The 26,595-nt window shown below is 40.2% G+C and overlaps 4 protein-coding genes and 2 non-coding genes across 7 annotated transcripts; 5 read left to right on the top strand and 1 right to left on the bottom strand.

Annotated features, from left to right (window-relative positions):
* The first annotated feature begins 1,759 nt into the window (after positions 1–1,759).
* Positions 1,760–1,831, top strand: TRNAT-UGU (transfer RNA threonine (anticodon UGU)). Its single transcript has one exon. It is a non-coding gene; the product is annotated as a tRNA-Thr (tRNA).
* A 2,673-nt stretch (positions 1,832–4,504) lies between these two features.
* Positions 4,505–17,737, top strand: sprt (PDZ domain-containing protein sprite). The gene is made up of 5 exons (XM_017137455.3): positions 4,505–5,064; positions 11,312–11,423; positions 15,255–15,679; positions 15,767–16,759; positions 17,035–17,737. The coding sequence occupies exons 2-5, from the start codon at positions 11,346–11,348 to the stop codon at positions 17,435–17,437; spliced, it is 1,899 nt and encodes a 632-aa protein (XP_016992944.2). The 5' UTR covers positions 4,505–5,064; positions 11,312–11,345; the 3' UTR covers positions 17,438–17,737.
* Positions 7,471–7,542, bottom strand: TRNAT-UGU (transfer RNA threonine (anticodon UGU)). Its single transcript has one exon. It is a non-coding gene; the product is annotated as a tRNA-Thr (tRNA).
* LOC108054481 (persulfide dioxygenase ETHE1, mitochondrial) lies at positions 13,560–15,161 on the top strand. The gene is made up of 5 exons (XM_017137456.3): positions 13,560–14,109; positions 14,173–14,317; positions 14,387–14,750; positions 14,837–14,955; positions 15,012–15,161. Exons 1-5 carry the CDS (start codon positions 13,951–13,953, stop codon positions 15,065–15,067), a joined length of 843 nt encoding a protein of 280 aa, XP_016992945.1. The 5' UTR covers positions 13,560–13,950; the 3' UTR covers positions 15,068–15,161.
* A 585-nt stretch (positions 17,738–18,322) lies between the features above and the next one.
* Positions 18,323–22,213, top strand: Sod3 (Superoxide dismutase 3). Of its 2 annotated transcripts, none has more exons than XM_017137458.3 (6): positions 18,323–18,459; positions 20,231–20,300; positions 20,369–20,596; positions 20,752–20,980; positions 21,054–21,075; positions 21,607–21,833. In XM_017137458.3, the coding sequence occupies exons 2-6, from the start codon at positions 20,238–20,240 to the stop codon at positions 21,794–21,796; spliced, it is 732 nt and encodes a 243-aa protein (XP_016992947.2). In that variant the 5' UTR covers positions 18,323–18,459; positions 20,231–20,237; the 3' UTR covers positions 21,797–21,833. The 2 variants fall into 2 exon arrangements, with proteins under 2 accessions (XP_016992947.2, XP_016992948.2); XM_017137459.3 differs by lacking the exon at positions 21,607–21,833 and adding an exon at positions 21,840–22,213 and having other exon boundaries at positions 18,324–18,459.
* A 1,568-nt stretch (positions 22,214–23,781) lies between these two features.
* Tsp47F (Tetraspanin 47F) lies at positions 23,782–26,054 on the top strand. Its single transcript, XM_017137460.3, has 3 exons — positions 23,782–23,856; positions 24,958–25,146; positions 25,486–26,054. Exons 1-3 carry the CDS (start codon positions 23,794–23,796, stop codon positions 25,948–25,950), a joined length of 717 nt encoding a protein of 238 aa, XP_016992949.1. The 5' UTR covers positions 23,782–23,793; the 3' UTR covers positions 25,951–26,054.
* Positions 26,055–26,595: the final 541 nt, after the last annotated feature.

Below are 26,595 nucleotides of genomic sequence, written 5' to 3'. Positions count from 1 at the left end.
ATGCATTTCCTGATCAACCAATAGCCCTCTTCTCCACATGAGTTCCCCCTTTAAAAAAGATGTCTCTGGGGTCAATGGAAGTGCACAAAGGCCTTAATTCAATTTGAGTTCCATTAGCGTAAACGCATTGCGTGGAAAACTCTTCAGACCGAAATCAGTTCAAATTAATTAAAAACTAAAAATAATAAAAAATAGACGAAAAGAAAGCAAAACACGAACAATCAAAAAAATGCACTGCTCAATGTGTTTACAAAGGCAACAATGGAAAGTGCTTCAGCTCAAGTGGAAAACAAAAGCTAAATGAAATAAATGAATTTTCAAGCCGTTGACGAGGGGGTTGAAAAACAAAAACCGAAAACCGAATTTTGAAGAGCGGCGTCGGCGGCAGCTGGGAAAGAGGGAAAAAAGGGGAAAAGGCACGTGGCGCATGCGCAGGACCTCGATTTCGGGATTCGGGATCATAAGCTGTTACATCGAGCGAGAGCCTGTAATACAGTTACAACCTGAGATTGATTGGCACCGGGGGATGGAGGTTGAAGGATGGGAAGTGACAGACTGTGACGAATTGCCTGGGGTTCCGTTTTTTCCCTGTGATCCTTTTTCGGGATGCTAATGACGACGAACAACCATTGATGTAATGTCCTTTGCCTGTCAGCGGGTATTAGCCTCATATTTCTCTCTACTTTGTCTGTCTCTTTTTTCTATTTCCAATGCAATTTTACACTAAATCAGGCAATTTTTTACCCAATTCTATGCGCCCATTGTTTGGCGTTTGACACATTTTTGGATTGATTGGTGAAATAAAAAACTCCGAGAGTAGATTATCCTTTTTTGCGGTTTAGCTGCGCTCGTTTTAATGCGATTTAATGGCAATTTGGGCACCTTTCGGGTAATTTTAGGCAATTTATTTATCCCTCGACACATTAAGAGCAGCTGTTAAAATTTTACAACTCAGCACGCGACAGTTGCTTGTCTTTTTCGGAACCCATCCTGCTGTGTGAGATGGTCGATTCTTCGATTTTAGGGCCAACATATGCGACCTAATCGATCGTGGGTTTTCGGGGGAAAATTCCTGACCCGAAGAGAGCAGTTGATTTTACAGACTGGTAGCGAAGCGCAAAGATCGTTGATCCATTTTGCACGCACTGCTGCCTCGAAACTGAAATCGAACTGCATTCAACACAGGCCTTATATAGATGGTATATACTTCATATGGAGTGTGTTTCTCGCAGATGCGTGGCAATCAAAATGATGATGTGAAAATATTTGCTCATCAAGCATGTCGTCTTGGCTTTCAGGGAGGAAGATGAAGCCCTAATGGCTCCATTCATCTTGGCAACAGGTGAACAGGCTGCCGAATTTCTTTCTCTTTCTTGACCCTAATTGTCATGGGCCACTGAAGCGCAGCGCCCAAGTGGCCCGATCTTAATGTTGATTATCCGTTGAATGTGTGTAATTTTTGTGAAATTAATATCCGGTCGGCCTTGTGACCTTGTGTCTTCACTCCACCTTTCCGCAGCCATTTCTCTTAATTGCGTTTTCAGAGCGTTTATCATTTATCAGCTCGGCGACAGTCGAGCAAGAAACAAGAATGAAACAAGCGCAAGCCCAACTGTGTCAACATATGTTCTTCTTTCCGAGCGACAGCTATCTTTTGTGTTCTTCGCGCAGATACAATGATATAGTAGTACCCGTACAATGCAAGCCAAGCTCTCACCCAGAGGTTGAAATTCGCTTCTGGGACGCCCTCGAAACGTGGGCCTCTTTAGCTCAGTGGCAGAGCACTGGTCTTGTAAACCAGGGGTCGTGAGTTCAATCCTCACAGGAGGCATCCAACTCCCCCAGGTAATCGCCTCAGAATTGCGTGGGAAGTGGGAGATACTAACTTTTTGGGTGATTAGTGCATATGAGAGGTATTTTCTAGAGGTAAAATTCAGAATATTTAATATAATTACGTCTGAAATGCTATATCTATAAGCCCGGACTTATCTGTAAACCAAGTTAGAACATAACAACTGAATATATAACATCTTAAATAATAGTCTTAACTTAATATTTTCTTCCTACATTATTTTTATAATATCGCTTTAAATGCTATTATCTTGGGAAATTATATATGTAACAATAAAAGTTAGTTAAATTGTTAAGTATTTTAGAATGCAACTAAACAATAAAGTTTTTGTTAAATTTCAAATTCCATTGCTTAAATATTTACATACTTAAACTTAATATGGGTAATTAAGCAGTATTTTAATGGGCATGCAATATTTCGAAGGACAAAAAGGGTTCACACCCTAATATTCTATTCTTATGTTAGGCCTAGATAAAGGGACCCCACAGGTTCCTTAGTTACCGTACCTTCTTGGCCTTGTAAAATTCCCTATGTGCAATGTGCCCATTAAATTAACCTAAACGGATACCCTAAATTGAGAGCACCTGTCACCTGTCGCAGGACTTTCGAGTCGCTCCAAAAACGCGATCAAGTTCCGCTCCCATTGCTCTTTGGTTAGTGAGACAATTTATGTTGTCTCGCGATCTTGAAAACGCTCCATAGACACGCACACCTCAGGAAACATGAAACTCAAAAAAAATACAGAAAAAAAGAGGATCCGCAGCGGAAAATGTGTCCAGGTAGTGTAGTGTTTTCTTTATGAAGGCATAAATTCAGTTTTAATTGAGGTTGCAAGCGGCTACTTGTTCATTGGCCATTGGAATCTCATCCACTTGGCATAAATTACGAAAGAAAAACAGGGCTCTCCCTCGGTTTTCCCATTTTTCAAGTGCCACAAAATGTTCGAGTTTATAATGCTTGGCCTTTGGCCCCGAAAACCGATCCCAAATCCAGACTCAATCTTATTCCCGGAAAAGCAAGGGAAACCCAGAGCAAGTCAAGTTTTTCCAGCCACTTGCGGTCTTCTTTTTTGTGTGTGTTCGGGATGAAAAACCATAAAAAGTGGCTTCGCGTAACTGACAGCGTCAAGTGATTTTCCTTTGTTTTTCTTTTCCAAGAGGAAGTGTTTCTTTTTTTGGGTTTTTTTTCTCGTATTATTATTCGACAGGCAACAAATATCTCTTCGATTCTCCGCATTCTCAATCTTTTGTCTGAAGAAACGAAAGACTGAAGCCACAAACGCGTATGGAAATGAGCAGCCAGAGAGACGCTTTCTGTGGATTTGGTAATAGACTCCGACGGTCTAACGGTAAAGCACATTTCACTAGGGGGTTTTGATTTATAGACAGGGCAGTGAGCGGCCCTGCCTCACATTAGCTAATCGAAACGATATCAACCCGTAAAAAGTTTCGCAATTAGGCGGGCGAAGAGGGTTAAAATATGGCGCACTTAAGGCGCATGCGTAATCCTTTTTTTTTCCTGTTTTAATTTTTGTTTAATTTTGATTTATGTCTGGCTCTTGAATTTTCGGCTCCGCTGTGTATCTATTTTGGGTTGCATTTAATGAAGGGAAATACAATCAACGCCAGCAACCCCTACGCATGTGGATTTTACCCCCGATATAGGGTGTAGGGTAAAGGGTTCCTGTTTTTTTCGGGGATTGTTGTGATCATTTTAATTGACTTTGCGCACGAGCGAACTCATCGGACCGAAGCGTCGGAGATAAAGGGCAGATAGAGGGCACTCTATATAAAACCGAGAGCCATATGTCGGTATATCTATGTCTATGGTGATGATGCAACTGGAGCAGCAGGCAAATGAGCAGTTTAAGACGCGCGCGGATGCATCGTAAAATCTCGGATGCAGCGGCAGCTGTCAAAATAGGCAGAGACACCCACCGAAAAAAAGTCGAGGGAGTGGAGTTCAATGCACTGGAACTCTATTAAACGATTAACCATTGCGATCGCAGCGGGTCGGTCGCACATACCATATAACCCAATAAATCCGGAGCCCAGTGCACTTCGCAAGTACTCACGCTGCTCTCGGTTCTACAACCGCTCTCTCACTCGCTTACCCACCACCAGTTTTGATAACTTAGCTATTTTCGAGCTAAATAAAGAAATTTATGTATTTTTCTAGCACTAAACTTTATTTTAAATCATTTAGATTTCAACTTTTATTTTAAAGATTTTTTAAAATCTCAAGATATTTAAACTTAATAGTTAATTAGAAGTCAAAAATTTATTTTTATTTATTTTCGTTTGTGTTTATTTAAAAAATAATTACCTATTAATTTATTTATTGGAATATTATTATAAGAACTTCTTAAACATTGTATTAAAAAGTGTTTATGTATTTTGATGTTAGGGTAACACCGGGATATTTATATTTCTTTTACCAAAAATGTTCAAACTTGCATCTCATCATATTTCTCAATCATATATCTAAATATGTTTGCCTTAGCCTCTTAGCTATTTAGCTATTTTCTGGTACCGAATGCGAGCAACACCGTCAATATAGAGAGGGTGCAGAGGTGAGAGCCCAAGAGAGTCGGATAGAGAGGCCTCCGGAGAGCGGCTTCATGTAATGCGGGTCTGCCGCTTAAGTCACGATGTTTAGACCTCATCCAATCGTCGACGCGATCGGGTGTGCGCACCTCTGTCCATATAATCCACAGCCGATTTCGTGATTATTTCCCTGCGCCTGCGTGAAATCGTGGACCTTCTTCAATCAGCCCAAGACCTACGTGAAATTGTGTGTTTTGTTTAATTGTTTACCTATCCCAAAGTCGAGAGTATATTTCCTGTATCCTCCATAAACAAAGGAAACGCTTGGAGGAAATAAGATAATTAATAAAACTGCTGCAAACGGAAATAAAAATAAAAACAAAAAAAAATTAAAACTAAATGTGCCGATCGCGTTTTAGTAACGGTTTCGATGCGGTTTCAAACAATCGGTCTTAAGCATTGACATCATTGATTTATGTCCCAAGTGTAAATAATTCGCACACACAGTACAATACAATACAATAAACACCAAATTGAGGCTTTCCTCCCTCTGGAAAAACAAACCAATCAAATGCAATGAAATGAAATGTTGCCATTGATTTGCGCACATTGCCATTGTTCAGAGTTATTGGTTGACTTTTAACTGGGATCCGTACTTAAAAGCTGGTAAGTAGTTTTCATCGCCTTTAACAATGGCTTCAAATGAGGAGCGAAAATCGCTGGCGGAAAGCGAAAGGTTAAGCGGCGATCAATTGTTGCATTCTAAAATACAGTGCGGCCTCTTTAGCGCAAACGGGGTCGTCGCATGATGATGGGGCAATTTCAGAAGGCCACTCCTCTTCGAGATCTTCGGTTGGAATTCGTCTTGCATAATATCTCTATGCGGAGTAAACGGTTCTGATATCTGAATATTTATGGGGGGAACTTTCAAACTCTTTTATAACTCTTTTCTTATCATAACAAAAGCGGCGGGGGAAATTGAAGCCTCGTAAATAAATTAGTCAGTCAGACGTCTATTAAAACGCGATTTGCTTAGCTGATGAGTCGCAGATAAGGCCGTAAATAGTATGGTTTTTTGCTCATTATGCCACGAACAAGTTAAAAGTTTCACAGAAAAAACTGAGGGGTTCGAATTTCTAAACAGCCACAATCAATCAGTCAAAATATATATGACTCGATCTCTGACCATATAATTACGTCTGAGAATTTTGCGGTTGAATCACAATCTACGATTCTAATGGATTCTAGATTCCAGAGACCCCTTTCGAATCGTGGCTTAAGTGCAGTGGCAGGTTTTGTATCTCTATCTCAATATGATCTTCCATCTCCCTTTTGTCATTAATTTTAATTAGATATTTCCTTTCGGGAATCGCTGGCTGCATTTGAATGACAATTGATCGGCCTCTAGCCGAAAAATGTATTCTCCGCTTCTCCATTTCTTCATTGAAATGCCAAACCCTTTATCGACAGGATATCTTTGGGGTCTCTAGAGTGTCATTTACATATTCTTTGGATTCTTTTGGCTGTTCGTCTTTGACTTTTGTCTGTTTCTTGGATTTTTTCAATGCTAACAACCTAATCAATGTTTGTTTTTCGGCTATTTGTTGGTTATGTTAATTTTTCGAATGACTGTATTTTATTTTTATGTGGGCTTCATGTCGTGATTTCTTGTCTCTGTGTGGTTTTTCAGATGCATCAACGCATTTATGCTGACTTTTGTTTTGTCTACTTCACCCATTAAGTGGGAAAAGAAAGCCGAGATTCGGCCAGATAACTTTGCATACATCGTCGACCCGTGTATTTCGACTATTTGGGCTAACTGTTTTGGTTGCGGTTTTCACTTTCATTCAAAAAAAGATACAAGCTGTAACAATTAAAACGAGAGCTGCAAATCTGTATCTTTTCAAAATAAACCAAGGCAAAATCATCGGCATCGATTTCGCTTTCGTTTCGATCGTATTTCCGATCATCTGGTCAGGGCAATTTGCACTTTCTTATAGCGCCTAATCGCAGGCCGACTTTCTAGAATTGATTTGCATAAGTGATTTGTCCAGTGCGGAGACTTTCGCGACCCCGATCTGCATCTCGATCCGAAGACAGCTGACATTCTAACTGTGAACGATAAACATATAGACGGCACTCTGGAAACTATATGCCCGAGACTAATTGCCCACTGAAAATGATGGGCAATTATCAGCTGAATTGGCAACAGCTGCAAAGCAAACAGCTACAGTGAGCATTTGAAAAAGGAACAAGCAATAAAACATTAGATGTTTTTGTGCTATAACTATTAAGACCACTGTAAAATATTTAAATAAATTTTAATTATTTTTTAACTTTGGATTATTCTAATTTTAAGCCTGATATTCCTGATTTCTAAAGAAAGAACCGACTGACCCTCACTTTTTATGATATAATACCGAAGTTTATTAGAACTGCTGGCCAAATAAACAAACCAACGACCTTTTCTTAAGAAATCTCTCAGAGTTCATAAAAAGAAAGATATAAACCCCGAAAACAAACAAAGAAATTTCCATATTGATGTCAAGTCCATTAAGCATATTCTTGGCTAGTTGCCAAGACATCTTAACCCGGTTCGGTCCACTTTGTTGACCATGTAGTGAGCAGCATCAGCAGCCTCCGAGGCGATTAAAGTTATCAATGTCGGGGCTGCGCTTGTGACACTTGTGCACACACATAATAATGCCCGACAAGCCGGGCCAATTGTCAGGCTGGGCTAATTTGTGTTTGCCGTCGAGTGTTAGTGCCGAGTGAAATATTTCAGACCATAAATAACTCGAACAGACAGGGCGCGCAGGTGTTGGGAAACTACAAACTAGACAAGGGTTAAGGTTTATATACGCTCGTAGGAAAACTACATTGAAAATATAAAAACAAACCTAATTTGGTGTCATGCCCGCAGGTGAAATATTTATTCATAAAGGTTATTAAAGCTCGGAAATGTTACAAAAACGGAATCAAGTTAATTTTGAAATTTATTTTAGCCTTGAACCAAAAGAAACAAAGAAAAAACAAAAAATTAAATAAATAAAAAACTTATGCTTTTACAATTGCCTCCTGTGAGGATTGAACTCACGACCCCTGGTTTACAAGACCAGTGCTCTGCCACTGAGCTAAAGAGGCTCTGTTAAACAGCTGGCCAAAGCGTAATAGACTTTACCGCAGTCAGAACGCTTCTAACAGCTGGAAAAAGTTAACAGCGCTCTTGTCTGCTAACTTTACAGTGCAAAAGCTGTTAAACGAACCACAACAGTCAGAGCTTCGTATCAAGTTTTTTCCGCGCATATATAAAATTTAAACAACTATATATTAGAACCAGGTGTCGTCTCCATTTAAGTAATTGAGCAAAATATTTTTGCATTGTTCCAACAATTTGTGGGCGCGCACTGAGCTCATCTCGCAGCTATTTTGTAGGCGCGATTTGAAGAATAATGGTAAACAAGTAACAGCAGAGGGGCGGGGCAGGTAACGCCCCCCGTGAGATAGACAAAAAACACAAATTTGATTTCCAAGCTATTGAATTTACATAAAATAAAACACACATTTGATGTGTGGGCAGTTGATTTTAGCATACGCGCAACAATCTGTCGAGATCCAAACGGACTGCATTTGATATATGGCTAATTGAAGATCCCGAGATATCGAGATCTCTGTTGATTGGAATTTATAGCAAGAAATTCTCAGAGTACCCGTTTGAATGCGAAATCGAGTTAATTCGAGATCCCCCGGGACCTTGGCGACATCAATTTCATCGGGAGACGGTGAGAAATGATATAAAGCTGAATAAACTTGTCATCATTTCGCCGCTTTTTGGGTCATTTCGTGTGAGTTCTCTCGACTAGACCGGAAAAATGGCATCCGAACAAGTTTCACTTGCCAGCTTAGAAGACCACTGGACATCATCGTTCCACTTGCGTGGCCATCGCCATCGCCAGCCTCGAAAATGCAATTTGCAACTTGAATTTAGGAGTAACAGTAATACCGCAACTCGCAATTCGCAGCTTGTTCTCGACTGGAAAACATTGTTGCGCTACCTTGAGTCAAATTGCTTCATAAACTCGGCTTTTTGTCAGTTTCACTCTTCTAACTTGGCGGAAAACGCCGGAAACGCGCTCAACATAAATGAAGTCCAAATGGAAATGATTACAGGGCTCACTCAGTGTTCTCATTGGCTAATAGAGATGGTAGCGTGAGGTGTGGGGCTTTTAAAGTGTGTAATTTAGGTAGCCAACAATAATTTTAGAAGTATTGTTGGTACTCAAAATATTTTATACAACTTTTACGTATTTACCGATTTTAAATACATTTTTTAAAAAATCTATGAATAAAAACTATGCTGTTTAACAATCTTAAAGCATTATAGTACATACCATAATGTCCAAGGTGATATGGTCTTAACTTAAACTGTATAACTTATAACTTTTTTAAGATATTAAAAAAAAATAAGGTACTTTAAAACGTTTTTTAAAAGGTTATTTGCTTCTAAGATGCAATCCTAAAATATTAGTTCTTCCCTCTATGCCAAAAGTAATATTTATAGATCCGTTGACGTAGCTGACAAACACAAAGACCTAAAATTTGTTTAATTATATAGGTTCCTAACCCAAACTCCCTCCCCACTTAACTCCCCCTAATAACTTGAATATGGAGTACAAGTACTTGTTCTTGGCTTGGTCTGGTTTGGTTGCACCTCAGTGGTTTCAGCGCCCACATGTTCAAGACCCGGGGCCTGGGAAGCACCTGAGTGAGAAGAGCCAGGCTTTCGGGTCTCGCTGCACTTGCTCTCGTTCCTATTAAACATAAAGACAGTCGCGCACAGGGGAACCCTTCTGAGTTGGGCACGCAAATTGAAGAATAATAATTACATGCATATAAGTCGGATGGCATAGGTATACGTATAGTTAAGTATATGCTGAAGAGGGTATAGTTGAACGATCTTCACGGTTGACAGACTTTTCCCACAGCCAATTGTGGATTGTAACTGACACTGATGCAATTTGGCGAATGGTAGATACTTTGTACATTCCTGACAGATTCTTCTACCCCAGAAGACAGAGTTCCCCATAATTTCAGCTCATTAGCAAAGCGTTCTAACAAAGTACAATCGGCCACTGTGGAGTTAGACTTGGAGTTAGATTCAAATCCAGCCGCTAATGTGTGAGTACTCGTCGGGGTTCCCATTCAAAAAGCGCGGCTCTAAGCAGGTCTTTTCCCCCCTCCCTTCTCCACTTCCACACAATTAGGCATTAAAGCGAAATTAGATTAATGGTAGGCCCACATTGGACAAGGTAAGCTAACCCGAAACATCGAACACGAGGGGGGTATCTCTTGGATTTAGCTATCTAGTTCCTGTAACAACACGCAAGCGCAGAGAGAGATAGGCCCCAAAAGATGGGGTTAGCCAAGATGTAGATGGTGTTCTTGGCTAAATTTTGTAGAACGCTGCTTGCGGCAGTGCCAGCATAATAATTATTCTACAAGACTAATGACTTGCTTGGCTTATCTCGAAGGCAAAAGGCGCAGACCCAAGCCCAAAGCTAAATAGTACCATGTCAAACAGATGCTAGAGATATAGATACTTAAATAGAGGAAGCTGTACTTCAATTTGAGAATTGGAATCTAAGAAACAATAATACAAAATAACTTACATAAATGTTTTGTGAGCTGTTCATTATACCACGATTTGCATCTTAACTGTCGTTCTTTTAACAGCTATATTACATAGTTGTCGATTTTTTTTTATTCAAAATTCTAAAAAAAAATAAAAAAAATGAATTCTCAGAAGCAGAAAATAACATGACAAAAAACAAAGAAACTTTAATATTTTTCATTACTTAAAAAGTATTTTAAAGCTGAAGAATACTTCAATTAATCTCTGAAATACTTTAAAAAATCTATAACAAAGCACTTTCATCGAAAGTTTGTCTTCCAAGTTAGGAGTTCATCGGTTATGGGTGGGAAATCGTTAGCAAACACACAGCTTTTTCATAGAACCTGTTCTTTTTTTAGCGCTCAATAAAAACGAAGCTAACGGTACGCGTTTAAGCCCTTAGCCCTGTGAGATACATTTTGTATGTCACAAGTATCTATGACAATTGCAGTATGAATGAATGAAGTGCTTTGTCTTCGTTTGCCGACAAAGGCAGCAACAGCAAGAAGAAAAAAAGGCAAACAAGTGAAAAGCCAGAAAAGAGGGAAATGAGCAGTCGCCGTTGTCTTTTGCGGGCACATTAAGTAATGTGATCTATGCAACCTCATCCGCAAGATACCATCTCAATCTTGAATGTGTATCTTGCGGCTGTGCAGATCTGCATATCGAATGCATTTCTTTGTTGCAACTTCCCGAAAACAACGAAAGTGCGTTGTTTTTTCTGTCCATAACCAACACATTTGCATATGGACTGTATTTTGGTTCCCCTTTTATGAATAACGAAGTGAAATCAAATGAAATGAGAACTTGAAGGATGGTTCTGGGTGCCAAGGGGCTTATTAAAGCGAATCTTCAACGAGGCGCAAAATGTAACGTGCCAAAGTTGTTAAAACCGACGAACCGAAAATTGCAGCCCAATTGTTTTTACCTTGCCAAGCGGAACGCGAAATTAAAGTGACTTTGAAGTGAGCTGAAGTCTAGGACTTGGCAGTCGAGGGTTCAAAGTTCATTTGTATCTTATATGGTTGTATCTCATGGTATCTGCAGAAAAGAAACTTAAATATTATTTTTCGATAACATCGATATTTTCACGTTAAATGCGATTTCTTTCGATTTTTAAAATTTCGATAAATCAAACGTAACGATATTTTCGATACAATATTGAGCCCGATATTTTTGTCGATTTGTCATATATTTCCAATCGTAATACATCCCTAATCTGTATCTTTTCCTCCATTTCAGAGCTGTTAACAAAGACGCAGAGGAGTTTTCCATCATGGACAGCGGAAGTGTGGTTAGTGAACCGATTTCCGCGCATCATCGCGCCTTCGCCAAACAGAAGTCCGCCTCCATGGTAAGTTACCTCAATTGCAAATATGGAAAAGAAAAACCTATGCACCCATAAGCATATTGTGCAAGACCCAACATAATTAATGCAACATCCATTGGCGTTGAGCCGCCCTGCCAGTTACGCCCCCTTTTGTCTGATTCGATTATGTAAGTGCGCGAATGCCTATCTACGCTAATTAGATATTGACACGCACGGCTTTTTAGCTCTTGGTTTTTAGCCATAAGCTGCAAGCACTCACCCCAGATACTTTGCATCGCTACACGCTAGAAAGTTGTCGAAAACGAAATTCGCAAATGGGCAAACATAAATCCCAGATACAAGCGGGCAAATACCAGATAAAAAGAAGAAACCTAAGTCGGAGATTTATTTATTTATAGCATCTTAGTTTTACAGCAATAGATCAAACTACACAGTCTTAATGATTTTTGTTTTACCCAGAGATATAAATCTCTTAAAAAATAATCCATTAAATCTTTGAAGCTGCTTCGAATCCAAATAAATGCATATTAATAAAGCGCTGAAAACATGAAGATGAAAGAGCTCAAAACGAATTACAACAATTAATTGCAATTGCATTTTTAAGAAACACTTTCACGCAGCCCACAATGCAGAGTCATTCAAGCCAAGTTGCATTCAAACGATTGGTAGTTCGAGTATCTAAAAAAATGTGTTTTCCAGATATTATGTGTGAAATATTGCATAGCCAAGCTGGGAATTTTTTATGTGCGGGGGAAGTGAGTGGAATAAATAAGTGTGAGAAAAGTGAAATTACAATTCAATAGACGACGAAAATTCCAAATGTGCGTTGAATTTCCTAAAAGTGTAGTTTAAAGTAATATTGCAATTTTTTATGGAGTTAAAGAAAGTCACTTGCCAAACAAAAAGCCAAAATTATGATGGAAATGAGGTGCTTATGACCCCACTAATCTTTAACATTCGGCCATTTGAACCTCCTGTAAAAGATTTGTTTAAGATCCACACATGATGGTATATGGCCTCTTAGCAAATTAGTAGAAAGAAGTCAGACGCCACAATGGAACTTTCACTCGGCAGCGAAATGATTGAAAGCAAAAGTGAGTGACGAATATGTTTTGTTTGGGTAGAAAATCAACATTCAGCATCGATGCGAATCATTAACTGGCAGGTGTTTAGTTATGGGTTTTTTTTCGGGGGAGGTGCATCAATGGTAATAGCAACTATAAATAGTTCCAGTAAATTGGCCATAACCAAAAGGCTGAACAAACAACTCCCCCCGGAATGTGAAGTAATCACAGGCAGAGCGAAACGAAATCGATATCTTTTCTCTCCCTATTCAAAAGACCCTATGAAAACAGCACCCCGAAGTCGGTACCCTTCTCCTTTCGCCAGATTCACTTACCTCACCTCATATGTACGGTCAATTAATTCCTTCCACAAAATTACACCAATTACTCAACGAGATTTCCAGCCCGAGCTGTTAATGATTAAAAATTCAGCTCGTAAGATATGCTAATTTATTTATGATCTGAGAGAAAAGTCAAGCAACTTATAACGAAATCCGGCGATCGAAGAAGTTCTCACGTTCTTCACCCCGAGTAGTGGACAATGTCCGGTCGGAAATCATTTCCCTTCTTATTAATTTTGTAAAAATTTCTCAACAACTGCAAGAAACTCGAGAAATGTAGGGGTTGCTAGCGAAGGTTGCACCCCTTCGATAAGCCTAAAATGCGTTAAGAAGGTGGTTGTTGCAGTTTTTAAGGGCTCATAAGTAAATGCAGCTGAGACAAGACTTTGTAACGGCTTTTGGTTCTTGTGTGTTTAAGAGCGTTTCTTTGAGATCTTAAAAAAATAAGGAAATAAATGGAAATTCAACCCTAGAAGTAACTTCTTTTTTAAAGTATTTTATTATATCTAAAATTCTTAAGAACTAACAGACTAGAAATCTATATTAAGATCATTCAAACTATTCTAAAAAGTAATGATCCATTGCTATTTATCTTTAGGGTTTGTCTTCTGAAATAAACCTATATCAACTATATTGGCATTGAAACACTTATTTCGCTAGTCACGTAGTCTCAAAAAGCTTTTGCTACGTCAAAGCAACAGGTTCCCTCAAGCAAAAGCTTCCCGCAACACACCCTAATTCAACTCAGTAAAACTCAACACTTCAGCTGATGTGCCGCTGAAATTTTCTCTGTGTTCACCAAACTTTTGTTTGTTATTGTGTAAATTGTCCGAAACTATTTGTTATTTTTTATGTAAATACCGGTACGCGAGTGATATTCTTTACCTCTGATTAAGTGTAAATTTTGTGATAATCAAAAGACTGTAAACGAATCAACAGAAAGTGCTCAATTATCAGTAATTTAATGAATTAGGAACTTTATCAGATGTCATAAGCCAGCTCAATACAGATTAACTATAAATAAGAAAGAGCAACAAAAAACTTATCGTTTAGTGGGTAAACAGAAATCACAACGGGCAAACAATTACAAACGAAGGGGGACGATTAGAAACGAACCTCAAATAGATAGAACTACACGATCACAAAATGCGAATAGTTGGATCCAGTATGCTGTCAGCCCTCAAGCGGCTCTCAACGCGAAATCCCACGATCCTATCAGTCAGTCATATACGATCATTGAGCTCTTTTGGAACCATGAGTCTGCCGGAACGCCAACCCTTCTCCCCAGACTTCTTCTTCCGTCAAGTATGTAACTACATAGAATATCCCGGGTTGGATTTTCATCACGTTATATACCCTATACTTTAGCTTTTTGATGGAGAAAGCAGCACTTACAGTTACCTTCTGGCGGATCTTAAGAATGGTGAGGCCGTGATTATAGATCCTGTCTTGGAGCAGGCCAAACGAGATGCCCAGTTGGTCAAGGATCTGGGTTTTCAGTTAAAATATGCCAGTAAGTGATTGTATATAAAATGTAAATATATTTCACCATGGCACAGCCCTATTTCCTCATTCCCCAAAGTCAACACCCATATGCATGCGGATCACATAACGGGCAGCGGTTGGTTGAGGAAGCTCACCGGTTGCCAGTCGGTGATTGCCGCCGCCAGTGGAGCCAAAGCGGATCGCCATCTAAAGGAGGGGGATCGCATTGATTTTGGGACCCATTCTATAGATACCTTGGCTACTCCGGGACACACAAATGGCTGCATGAGCTATGTGATCAAGGATCAGGGATGTATCTTCACCGGGGATACTCTCCTGATTCGAGGTTGTGGTCGCACCGACTTCCAAGAGGGCTGTCCACGAAATCTCTATGATAATGTGCACAGCAAGATCTTTACTCTGCCCGAGAACTTTCGTATATATCCGGCGCACGATTACAAGTGAGTGAGGGTATTTCATAAAAAAATCGATATTATCGATACATTATTTTGAAAATATCGATATCATTAATATCCGCCTGTTCCAGAGGTCAAATGGAAAGCAGTGTGTGGGAGGAGAAGCGTTATAATCCCCGACTAACCAAGGATATCGATGAGTTTGTTAAGATCATGGAAAACCTGAACTTGCCCTATCCCAAGAAAATAGGTGGGGTTACTTAAAAATCAAGTTTATCTTCTTGTACTAAGTTTTATATCTTTTAGATGCCTCGCTGCCCGCCAATCGGGAGTGTGGAGTGTACGATATACCCAAGGAGTAAACCCAACCCCTGACAAATGTTGCATATATAATAGTCTTTCTATGAGATTTGTAATCTTTAAAATAAATATACAAACACATATATCTTATCAAGATATGCCCATGACTAACTTATTTTCACTCCCCCCGATTTCGTTTTGCTTAATAAGATTAACTCACTTCTTTGTGTTGCCCTCTTTTGTTTGCAGACCATTCTCAATCCGAAGGGTTGTGGCAGTGCCAGTACAGTCAAGTACAGTCTGCACTCGACGGCAGGGACGAACCAGGAGACTGCCAGTACCAACACCACCAGCACCACCACCCCCTCTAGCCACAGTTCCACAACCGGAAGAAGGCGCAAGGGTGGTTCCTTGGGCGGCACTCTCTCCTCGCGATCCACGCGCAGCGAATCCAAGGAACTCCGGTCGGCTCTCCAAGATCGGGAGGCCGTCATCCAGAATCTTCGCATCCAGCTGTGCCTGGGCAAGCTGCCACGACCCACGGGTCCACCTCTCGATGAGTCCGAGAAGCCGGCGGCTGAGCAGAAACTCAACAGACTGAAGACCGAGGCGGAAAATAAGCGGATTAAAATCAAGAATCTGAAGAGTGCTTTGGAAAAGCTGGATATTACAGAGTAAGTAGAATGAAAGATTAATGTAATTTAATCTATCTTATGAAATATAGATACATATACTCAATATTCACTTTATTCCTTTTCTAGCAACATAGACATCCGCATTCGGCAGGCTGAATTGGAATATGCTCTTGGGAGGGAGGAACTCCAGATGCTCTCGATTGTGGAGGAGGCTCGGGCTTTACAGGCACGTCTAGAGAAGTCCAAACCGGAAGCGCAAACCCTCTACAACATCATCAGTTCCGGTGTTGCCTTGAGTCTACATGCCGTTCATGCCACTTCGGGCAGATGGGCAGCTCAACAGCGGACAGATCAACCCGGATTCTATGTAGAATGGGCCTTGGAGGGCGATGGCCTGTACAAGGGTGATCGGATCTTGGAGATCAATGGACGATTGGTCACGGGAAAGTCCAAGGAAGAGCTGCAGAAGCAGGTGGGAAACTCTGGCAAGTGCCAGATGGTGGTGCTCCGCAAGAAATCAGTACCCATTCCGCAAAAGCAACTCGATCAGGAGAAGGAGAATAACATGCGACTGCAGCATCGCATCTCGTATCTGGAGGAGCAGGTGAAGGAGCTCCAGACGGTCAAGGATAATCCCCAGCAGCAGCAGCATCCACAGCATCCACATCAGCAGACATCCTCCAGTCAATCGCAGCATGTGACCAGCATCAGCATATCCTCACCTCCCTCGACGCCACCTGAAAAACCCCTGATCTTCCAGCGGGGCAACTACATCACCACCTTGGTGGGTGGCAAACCCATCGAACTGATGGGTGACGAGATACCCTCCACCCCAGCGCATGTGACCAAGACCCTGATCAAGGAGAATACCCACATCGATATGAGGGATCGTCTGTCGCACATGTACTCCATGCCCTCCAAATCGCTGTCCGCCTCGAAGATCTCAATAAATAGCGACACCGCCTATATGCAGCACCATCGTAGGGAGAAGGAGCGCCATCGGGATCGACAGCACCGGGAACGCCCCAGAGATCCTCTCCAGCAACAACAGCAGCTGCATCGCGAACATCTCATGAGCACTCATGCCCGCAGTGTGGAGCATCTCAATCATTATAATGGGTAGGTTTTTAAATTTAATTATTTTTAGACTAGGACTTCTAGATAGATGATGTTTATTGTAGATTAAAGCAGTGATGGCCAGCAAAAGCAGCGCACATACAATAAAAGAACCCATCTCATTTGTGTGCTTTACAGCGTACGTGAAACACTAGCAGCGCAGCGGCAGAGAAACTGCCTATCCCGTGGGTCGTGTGCGCTGCCTCTGTTGGCCACCACTGCATTAAAGTATTCCCTAAAGAACCCTACTAACTTTTCCATCATCTTCTTAATTTCAGACTGGATCGTCGCCGTGAAACGCCCCGTCAAAGTGAAACTCACACTCTGCGAGCCCGTCTTCCCAGCGATATGAGGAGTGTAAAATCCTTGGATTTCGATAGCGAAAACGAATCGAAGCCCGCGACTGAGACGCGTACTACTCGACCCACTCCGCCCAAGAAACCCCTTCGACTGTCGCTGCAAAGAGCCCAAAGTCTGCAGACCGTTGAGCTGCATCCTTGTGCGGATCTCGAGAGGAAGCGACCCATGAAGAGGGTCCACCACAACAACAACAACAATAATATCAATAACAACAACAACAAGGGTGGTGGAGGATCGCCGACGGAAGAGGGACAAACGATGCTCATCGAGAACTGCAGTCCCATGCACACTGCCTCTTTAGGAAGGCACAAGCTGATCTAGAAACCCCATCCCAAACCAAAACTATATGTTAATCGAAGTAGCTTAACCCTCGACCGTTTTCACCAGACGGTTGAACCCAAAAAACAGGCGGACATGTGCAAAATTATAATAAGCAATATCATTTAAAAATACTTCCAAATAAGAGGTTTTATCTTTATGTCGTAGTTGTAGTAACTGTACTTACTTTCCGTATCTATAAGTAGGGCTTGGCTATCATCCAGTAATTAAGAAACTTTGTATGTATGATGATTTTATTAGCACAATTTACCAATGTGAATACACGAATATTTTCACTTAATTAAATGTGTAATTTATTTGGAAAAGGGGATCTTGGCCTGCTGAAATAGATTGGCAGGGTGGTATTAAGGATTAGATAAAAAAAAGAGTTTTCGATACTTAAACTTTGGTAAAACCAATCGTAAACTCACGTAAAAAGAATTCGTTCATAATAGTTCGGCAATAGTTCAAATTGGAACCTCATTATCTTGGGAGCATGCCAATATTGTAGACTTGTATTGTAGGCACGAGCCTGGCACACATTTTATGACGCTACAGTGATAAGGTATTCAAATGAAAAGCACGTTAGCGTGTTTCAGCAGCACTTTTAGTAATTCCAAAGAATTATACAATAGGTGTATTGTGAATATAATATTGCAATAGAGTTAATAGATATACTACTTATAAGGGTTCTAAAGATAAAATTGATCAATCTGCAGTTGATAAAGATTTAGAGAGCGGGGGAGAGAGATAGAGAGAGAGAGAGACTCTCCCACGCGATCGTGCTGACCACCCACTGCAATTTCCGCCGCTCCACCAGGTAAAGCTCTCAATTCTCCATTCTCCGGTCTCCGCTCTCCCCGAAATCTTCCGCGCAATTCTCTCTCAGCAGAGTCGATTTGCGATGGCAATGCCAGGGGCTCGAAACAGTTTCGTCACAGTTCTCCAACGGTACAGAGGTGCAATCGCTTAATTCTCGCGAAAAAAAACAATAAATACCCAATTATTAAATAGTTGCTAACAAGGTGAGAGAAAAACAAAATAAAATAATAAGAACAAGGGGCTAGAAATCGGGATTAATGGGTGAAGGTTAAGCTGAAGTTGTGCATTTAAATGGTTTTCATTATTTATGGTTTTGCTTACTCTTTAGAACCAGATTTAGATATATTACCTGAGATTGCGTATTACCAAAATGAAAACCAGTTACCGCAAAACGCAGTTTACTTTACATATTTTTGTTGATTCTCTCTTTCGGCAGCGTTCGTCGTCCGCTTGCCCTTGAGTGGGTTAAGGTAACCAGTTATAAATCCCGAAGTGTGAGTGGGTCCCAAATGCACTTGAGATCAAAATTAAAGTGTATTACGGACATATGGAATCCACACATTCCACAGTCCTAAACTTCAATGAAATTGTTTGTCGAACAAGTGTTTACAATTTCCTATCTTTCCGTATATGGAAATTATGTCTCGTTCTTATCTCAAAACTGCATAGCTTCGGCGTTTAAATTAGATGCCAAGTCACAGAATGGGAACCTAAATAATCTTTGCCTTATTGTTTGCAAATTCATGATGAGCTTTATGATCAAATAGTCCCGATAAGCTGGGTTTTATTACCATAACAATTTGCAGGGTGTATTTCGAGTCATTTGAACCTCTTACAAAAACTCAGTTATTATTTTCAAATCAATCATATTCAATCAGCGAGCTCAAGACCTAATAAACCCCATTTGATGGACAAACGATGGCTATTACCTGCAATTTGCGACCCATTTCGTGACAGTTTGAACCAGAATAAATAAATAGGTTCCCGAAAAAATTACCTATAGTGCCACAATCGCATTTCCAGTTCCTCAGATAGGGCCGAAAACTCGGCGGCTCTACGAGCGTGAGAATCGTAAATTATGGAACCGAGTTCAAGTGGAGATAAGGATACGTGTAGACCAGGTACTGACCGCGTTTTGAAGATCGTTTCGGAACATGAGTTTGCAAGAACGCCAGCATATCGCAGACACATTCATGACGTTGATAAGGCCTTAGGGAAACCGAAACCGAACTAATAAACAAATATTACCCCGATAAACTATGACACCCATCCATTTTCGCTCACCAGCAATTCATTCATGGGACATTGGAAGCAAAGTGCGTACGAAAAAGAGATTGTTGATTGACCTTCCCGCAGCCACACTTAACCCTGTGAAAAAGGCTGTTTGCATTTAGTTTCGTTTGGGATTTATCGTTTACCCGTTCGCACATCATATATGACCCACAAATCGTTTCATAAATTGAGGCTAGGCGCTTCAATTCCGCACACAACTGTCCGGTTTAAATGAAATCAAGAGATTGTGCACCTGATGACGTCCAAGCCAGAGATGAGCTGGTATTTTGGGATTATAAAGGAAGAACAAACATTTTTAAAAATTATTTCAGAAAAAAGAATATGGATCTAAAGTTGTTTTTTAAGTGCAAGTTTGAGTAATATAACTTTTTGCCAGTCTCATAAATGATATAACTTAGGTTTTTTAATCTTTAAAAATATAGGTTTTAAATATTTTTAAAAATATATTGAAAACTAATTATTTTTTGTTTGTGTATAAGAATGTCATTTATTGAATATCTTTTTTTTAATTTTCCAAACCCTAATAGTTAAGTTTCCATCTCTAGTTTTTATCCAGCTGAGATTTTTGACGTTTGTGACACTCAGTTTAATAAAAAATATTTATTTATAGCTATGTAAACGTTTCACCCTCTTTTTCACTGGGTCGTACACGTGTCTAATTTAACTATGATTTCCTTACAGCACTAAAATGATGCAATATCTTGTTGTTACCCTGGCACTTTGCGCCACAATCTGTTCGGCTGCTCAGACGGTAGGTTTCCCGATAACTAAGAAAAGCTGTAACAATATAATTAAATTTATTCAATGATCGATTTACAGCGTAATATGCCCATTCAGGCCATAGCCTATCTGATCGGACCCGTGCAATCGGATAATACGCAGGTCAAGGGAAACGTGACCTTTACGCAGAACGACTGTGGCCAGAATGTCCATGTGCGCGTCCAGCTGGAGGGTTTGAAGGAGGGAAAGCATGGCTTCCACATCCACGAGAAGGGAGATCTGACCAATGGATGCGTCAGCATGGGTGCTCATTACAACCCCGATAAGGTAAAATAAATGATAAAGTACTATGATAACTATGCCAATATCATCTATACTAATAAAATAAGACCCCAAAAAATCGGCAAGTTTTCCCTGCAGCCAAAACGGCTTGATATAGAAATCTAAAATAAAATGTATTTAATAATTTGTATACCTTTCAGGTTGATCACGGTGGTCCCGACCACGAGGTGCGTCATGTTGGAGATCTGGGCAACCTGGAGGCCAACTCCTCGGGCATTATCGACATCACCTACACGGATCCCGTGATTACTCTGACTGGCAAGCTGGCAGTTATCGGCAGGGGAGTTGTTGTCCACGAATTGGAAGATGATCTCGGTCTGGGCAACCATACGGATTCCAAGAAGACCGGCAATGCAGGTGGCCGCATCGGTAAGTAATCTGATTTAACTATTAATCAAAAACAATAAAAATAATATACATTTTTTCTATATTTTCTAAACAGCCTGCGGTGTTATTGGCATCAAGTAAATATCCCTTCCAACGCAAAAGCCGCTCGAATATTTAATATGTGTAGTTGTGTAACTCCCAGGCGCAGTAACTAATGAAATGTTTTCCCAGTTTTCCCCGATTTCCCACCTACAATCATTCTCACCCCTACGTGCTTTTCGGCTTTCACATTTTCCTCAATTAACTGTCTCTCAGTTCACTGACTCACTCGATTCTCCTGCCGTGTGTGTTGTGTTTGTAATAAAATCAACAAAAATTAACCGAAATCTAAGCTAAACATTAGCATACTATGTATGTAGCTCTTGTATTCCACCAACTCATTCATGGCCTAAACAAACTGCCTCATTTTTCTCGGGGTTGGTTGAGTGTGTATGGTATGGTAGGTATGACAAAGGGTTTTTCTTACCAATCATTTGTACTAACATCATTAGTGGAGAGCCAAGGATGCGGGGAGTTTGGAATAACAACAACCAATTGGAATTGGAATTGAGTTTCTTTTCCAACTACGGTTCAATGATCCACGAGTACTTACATTGTGTGTTTTCCAGTGTTCCATCTGTATCTGCACCTGCACCACCACCACCACCACGCCATCAACCACTGTTTTATGTGCCCCATAGGGAGCCACAAGATCATGTTGTCTATCCACTCCAGCGTTATCCATACCCACACCCATATCCATACCCATATCCGCACTATCCCTATCCGTATCCGTTTTCGCACCAATTGTATCTGTGAGATGGCGAGACTATCCGTTACTACGTTCCACCTTTAATTGCAGCTCGGATTTGGACGAGTGGCCATGTCGCGATGGTGGCGCCGGCGCCCTGCGCTACTCCTTCTCCATCCTGACCGTCATCGTAGCCCTCTTCATGGCCCGCAGCCTCAACTAACCTATGTAAAATGTGCACCCGGAATCGGATCGAATGAGCATGTGGCATGGGATTAATGATTGGTCATCGTAGAGATCCGCATCCCCACTTACACACTAATCCCAACAGCCATTAGTCAGTCACACACACAACCCACACACAAGTAATTATAATACTCCAGCAACAACACAGCATTATCCACCCTAAATAGTGAACTCTGAGGAACTAACTAAGCTACTTGAATTATGTTTGAATTGATTGATAATAAAGTTTGTTATTTGTACTCTGTGTTTTGTACGTGTTCAGATAGTAAAGAAATTGAACAAGGTAAGAAAGAAAGATAAGGAAAAGTTTTAACTCTATAATATACGATTAGACAAAGTCACTTAAATTTCTTGTTAGAATAGCCGAACATTTTTGGTCATCAAGATATGGATTTCAATGAAAATATTTCTGTGTTTTGGTAGTGAATAAAAAACAGTAAAACACGAGATTACGTTGAATTTTAAGTATAATAAATTCTAGATATTCAAATAAAAAAATTTAAAAAAAAACAAAAAATGAAAAAAAAATAAACAAAATTGCGAAGAGTATAAAATATTTATTGTTAAGAATATAGTGAGCACTATATACTTAAAAAACCTTCAAAAATTCAAGAAACCAGCTAGATTTTGTAGGTTAAAGAGCTATTTGTCCCGAATAAATAGGTTACCAAATGAATTAACACCTTAAGCTATCAGGAAAACTATAATTAGAATAGGTCAGTCCAATGGAAATCCGACAAAAAATACCCAATAACGTCACCAATGCTTTTATTATTCCTTACCCACCTTTACTTCCAACATTCATGTTTACGTAATTGGGGCATATAACTTTTCCTTTCTTTGGATTTCTGAATTCCAGCTTAGAGCGCCACAATTTGCTTTAAATTGCGGAAACCTTCAGGGAATGTTTGCCCGCCAATCATTCTTCCAGATTTTAGACCTCAACTAATGGTCAAGCAACAGTTCTTTGTTTCTACTATTTTTGCGAGATTTCTGCGACCAGATAAGACTGGGTCACCCAGTGGGATTCGGATTCTCGTAACTTGGGGCCATAATTCCCGACACGCAACATTACCATTATCATCGAAAAGACTGTGTGGCATACCTTAGGGCGTCTTTAATCATTTCGCACAGTCCCAACGAATTTCTAGAAAGCCCCTACAACTTTCGCTGCCTTCGCACGAAAACACGCAATTAATTTCGCCTTGGGCCCGGTCGAATTCCAAGTGCCAAGTGCTGGAAGTTTAAAGGGAAAACGCCAGACGACGTGGGTGGCCAACTACTACGTATTTTTATGGTAATAAGTGCAATGACCCAGCCGTAAAGGAAAACGGGGAATGAAGTGAGGTAAGCTCCGTTCGACCCACAAAAGCGAGAACCAACCGCCTTTGCTTTGGTCAAAGTTCTTTGGTATCGAATGTTAAATCAACGAAATGGGTTATAGAGCAATAAGCCTGCCCCGAAGTTTCCCTATCCCTATTCCGATTCCCGTGCCTAATCATGCCTGGCCTGAATTCGAATCCGGGCCTCCAAGACTTTCACTCGCTTTCGCTTTTGCTGCCACCCCTTCCGTAATCGGGATCCGTTGCCCAGCACCAACCCTCGACTGGGAAAGTGGCCACAACAGAAAGCGGGTCTTTGTAAAGCCCGGCCGGACCGTCATTCCGGTCAGTTTGCGGTTTAACTTCAGTCCGGTCAGTCGCATCGAGCGGTCGCTTGAGCTCTCTTTTGGCATTATCTCCCATCAAACCTGTTCTAATTTTGGATTAAACTAAAATTAAATAAAATTCGGTTGTTGCTCAATTAAATAAACATCAAAATGCGTTCTTGCGGGCCGAGTTTAATTAAATATGTTCTATTCGCCTTTAATGTTCTCTTTGCGGTAAGTGTAAAAGGATTTCCTACAAATTTTAGGATTTAGATTTCCTAAGCTTCAGTCACAACCAGAATTCATTGAAAATAAAAGTGCAACGTGATATTAAATCAGCAGTATGGTATCAAGAAAGACATTATATGGCCTATGCTTATTCAAGGATCCCATCTTAATATTTTATTTTAATAATTTTTTAAAATATTCAAGAGTTTTCAGGATATTAAAAAGACCTTTTAGGCCAATAGACTAGATTCCAGAGCCATTTTCAACATTAATTTTAGTATCTAGTACTAGTTTTAATTTCATATATGAAAAAAATTAATAAATAAAAAAAAAAATAAAAAGGGATTATACGAAACTTAATTAATTTTGTCAATTACCTTATTACTTGAATGAAAATAATTTGAAGATTTTATATTAAGATTTAGACCAATTATCATTTTATAAAAAAGGTTCAGGCAATTTAGAATTCCTTCCTTGAAGTCTTTTGATTAATAGATCAAGTCTTAACTGTCATAAAATTGCCTTAACCTTCTTTAAAAAGTTAATGTGAAGGAAACTCTTAGCAATACATTTTTAATGGACTTTTTATTAACCCTGGTCAATATTTTTTTCTAGTCTAATCGGTTTTTATTTTTCACGAGTAATTTTCATTTAATTCGCCATAATTAACGTCACTTAAAGCACTTAAATTACGCTTATGCACCGAGTCTTGTTCCGGGGCCTCATTTAGATAAGTATCGCTGGAAAATGCCATTCTCACTCGCTATCGAGTACTTGCTCCCCCAATCGGAAAACGCGATTCGCTTGTAACGACATGCAAGTGATGTACAATATACATATGCGTGCTCCAAAGGACATGGACATTGGTTGTCCTTCGCATTGACCAACTCGGTGCAAACAGGCGACTTTCAATGACGACATTGACTTGAACATGGAAATTCCATTGACTCGCAGTCGTGGGTGATTTTTATCGTTCAATTAGGAATTGGGAATGTAAATACAAAAGGCCAACTCGAATTAGGACTTGATTGGAAGCCATTAACTAAATTGCTCTACGGATATATTGGAGGTCGATTCGATTAATCAGTGGGATCAATTTTCTTCCAGATCTCCGGCCTGGGAATTCTTATAGCTGGTGCTGTGGTCCTAGCCGATGTAAATGAGTTCAATCACTTTGTGGAAGGTCGAGTCCTAGCGCCACCGATTGTCCTTATAGTCACAGGTCTGATTATATTCCTAATTGCCTCGCTGGGATGCTTTGGAGCGATCAAGGAGTCGCCAACGCTCCTTGTAACGGTAGGTTTTTTAATGACTTTCTCAATGTCAGGTTGAGGTTCTGTTAAGTTTCGTTATCTGCAAGAGAAAGTTAACCTGAACTTATATGGTTGGGATTCGATTTCTCAATGACATCCTAATTTAACTCAACGACAAAAGTTAAAGTTAAGGTTAAGATAACATGACATTGAGAAATCAGCCCCCAGTAATATCAGTCAGGAAACACTATCGCGATATTAAAAATCTTAATACTTCTGAAAACACAATTTAACCCATAGACTAAAGTTAACCTGACATTGAGAAATCGTCCTTAAATGCCAAATATGAAAAGTTCCTAACCCACTTTAATATCCCTATCAGTTCGCTGTCCTTCTGGCCGTTATCTTCATTGTCGAATTGGCGGTGGGCATTGCGGCCAGTGTTTTCAAGAAGGATCTGGAGGGTATGGTGAAGAACTCGCTGCAGGAGTCGATCAAGCGTTCGACCAGCGAGGATACCATGGCCTGGGACAACATCCAGCAGAAGCTAATGTGCTGTGGCGTGGACACTCCGGCGGATTGGAGGGTCAGTGCGAACAAAACTCTGCCGGCGAGCTGTTGTCAGCCGCAGTTCATCGACACCACCGAGATGCATTGCCGGAACTCAACGGCTCTGGGCAGGGACAAGTACTTCCAGGATGGCTGCGTCGGCAAGCTGAAGACTCGGATCGAGAAGAACGCCGTTATCCTGATCGGTGTGGGCATCGGCATTGCCTTTATACAGATTTTGGGCATCGTTCTGGCCTGCTATCTGGCGAACTCCATTCGAACGGAGAGGGCCAAGTAATAGACCCATCGGAATATCTATAATACCTATATATTTAATTGATAATGGTTTTTAATTTTATGTAGTTCAAATTTCTTTACTGTTGAATCCTGCTCAATTTACGAAAACAAAAAAAACGCAACAATCCAAATTAGATTAAAACATCATTAAAATTGATTTCTATATTCCTTTCACAAATTCTTGTTATCTTGGGATCTTTCCTCCCCGAAGACCTAAATAGTTATTATTTTGAATTAACTTCCTTAACTGTCTCATTTTGTTTGTAACTTTATTATTTTTTTGTAAAAAAAAAAATTATTACTTTCAAAATATTTTAATTAAATTAAACGTATAAATGAGAAATTGTTGCTTTACATTATCGAATAATATCCATTTTAGGTAACCATTTTATGGTATTGCTCAATAAATATTACTCTACCATCAGTTTAGCAAATAAATTGAATCACTTTCGAATATTTTTTTGGTGTCTTCTAGTACTCTTTATTGGATCTACGATTATTGGCCAGGCTCAGCGTCCACTTAAGCTTGAGTCCCCGCAATTCAAACGGATTCAATGGGCTCTACGGGGGGGTTACCATCTAGAACTACGAATGGACGCCGATTTGGTGTCTCAGCGGGGTGCGATTGCGTTTTAACGAGTGCTCG

The sequence above is a fragment of the Drosophila takahashii genome, chromosome 2R (genome assembly GCF_030179915.1).
Source record: "Drosophila takahashii strain IR98-3 E-12201 chromosome 2R, DtakHiC1v2, whole genome shotgun sequence".
Taxonomy (NCBI): Eukaryota; Metazoa; Arthropoda; class Insecta; order Diptera; family Drosophilidae; genus Drosophila; species Drosophila takahashii.
This window is presented reverse-complemented; position numbering and strand designations above follow the sequence as displayed.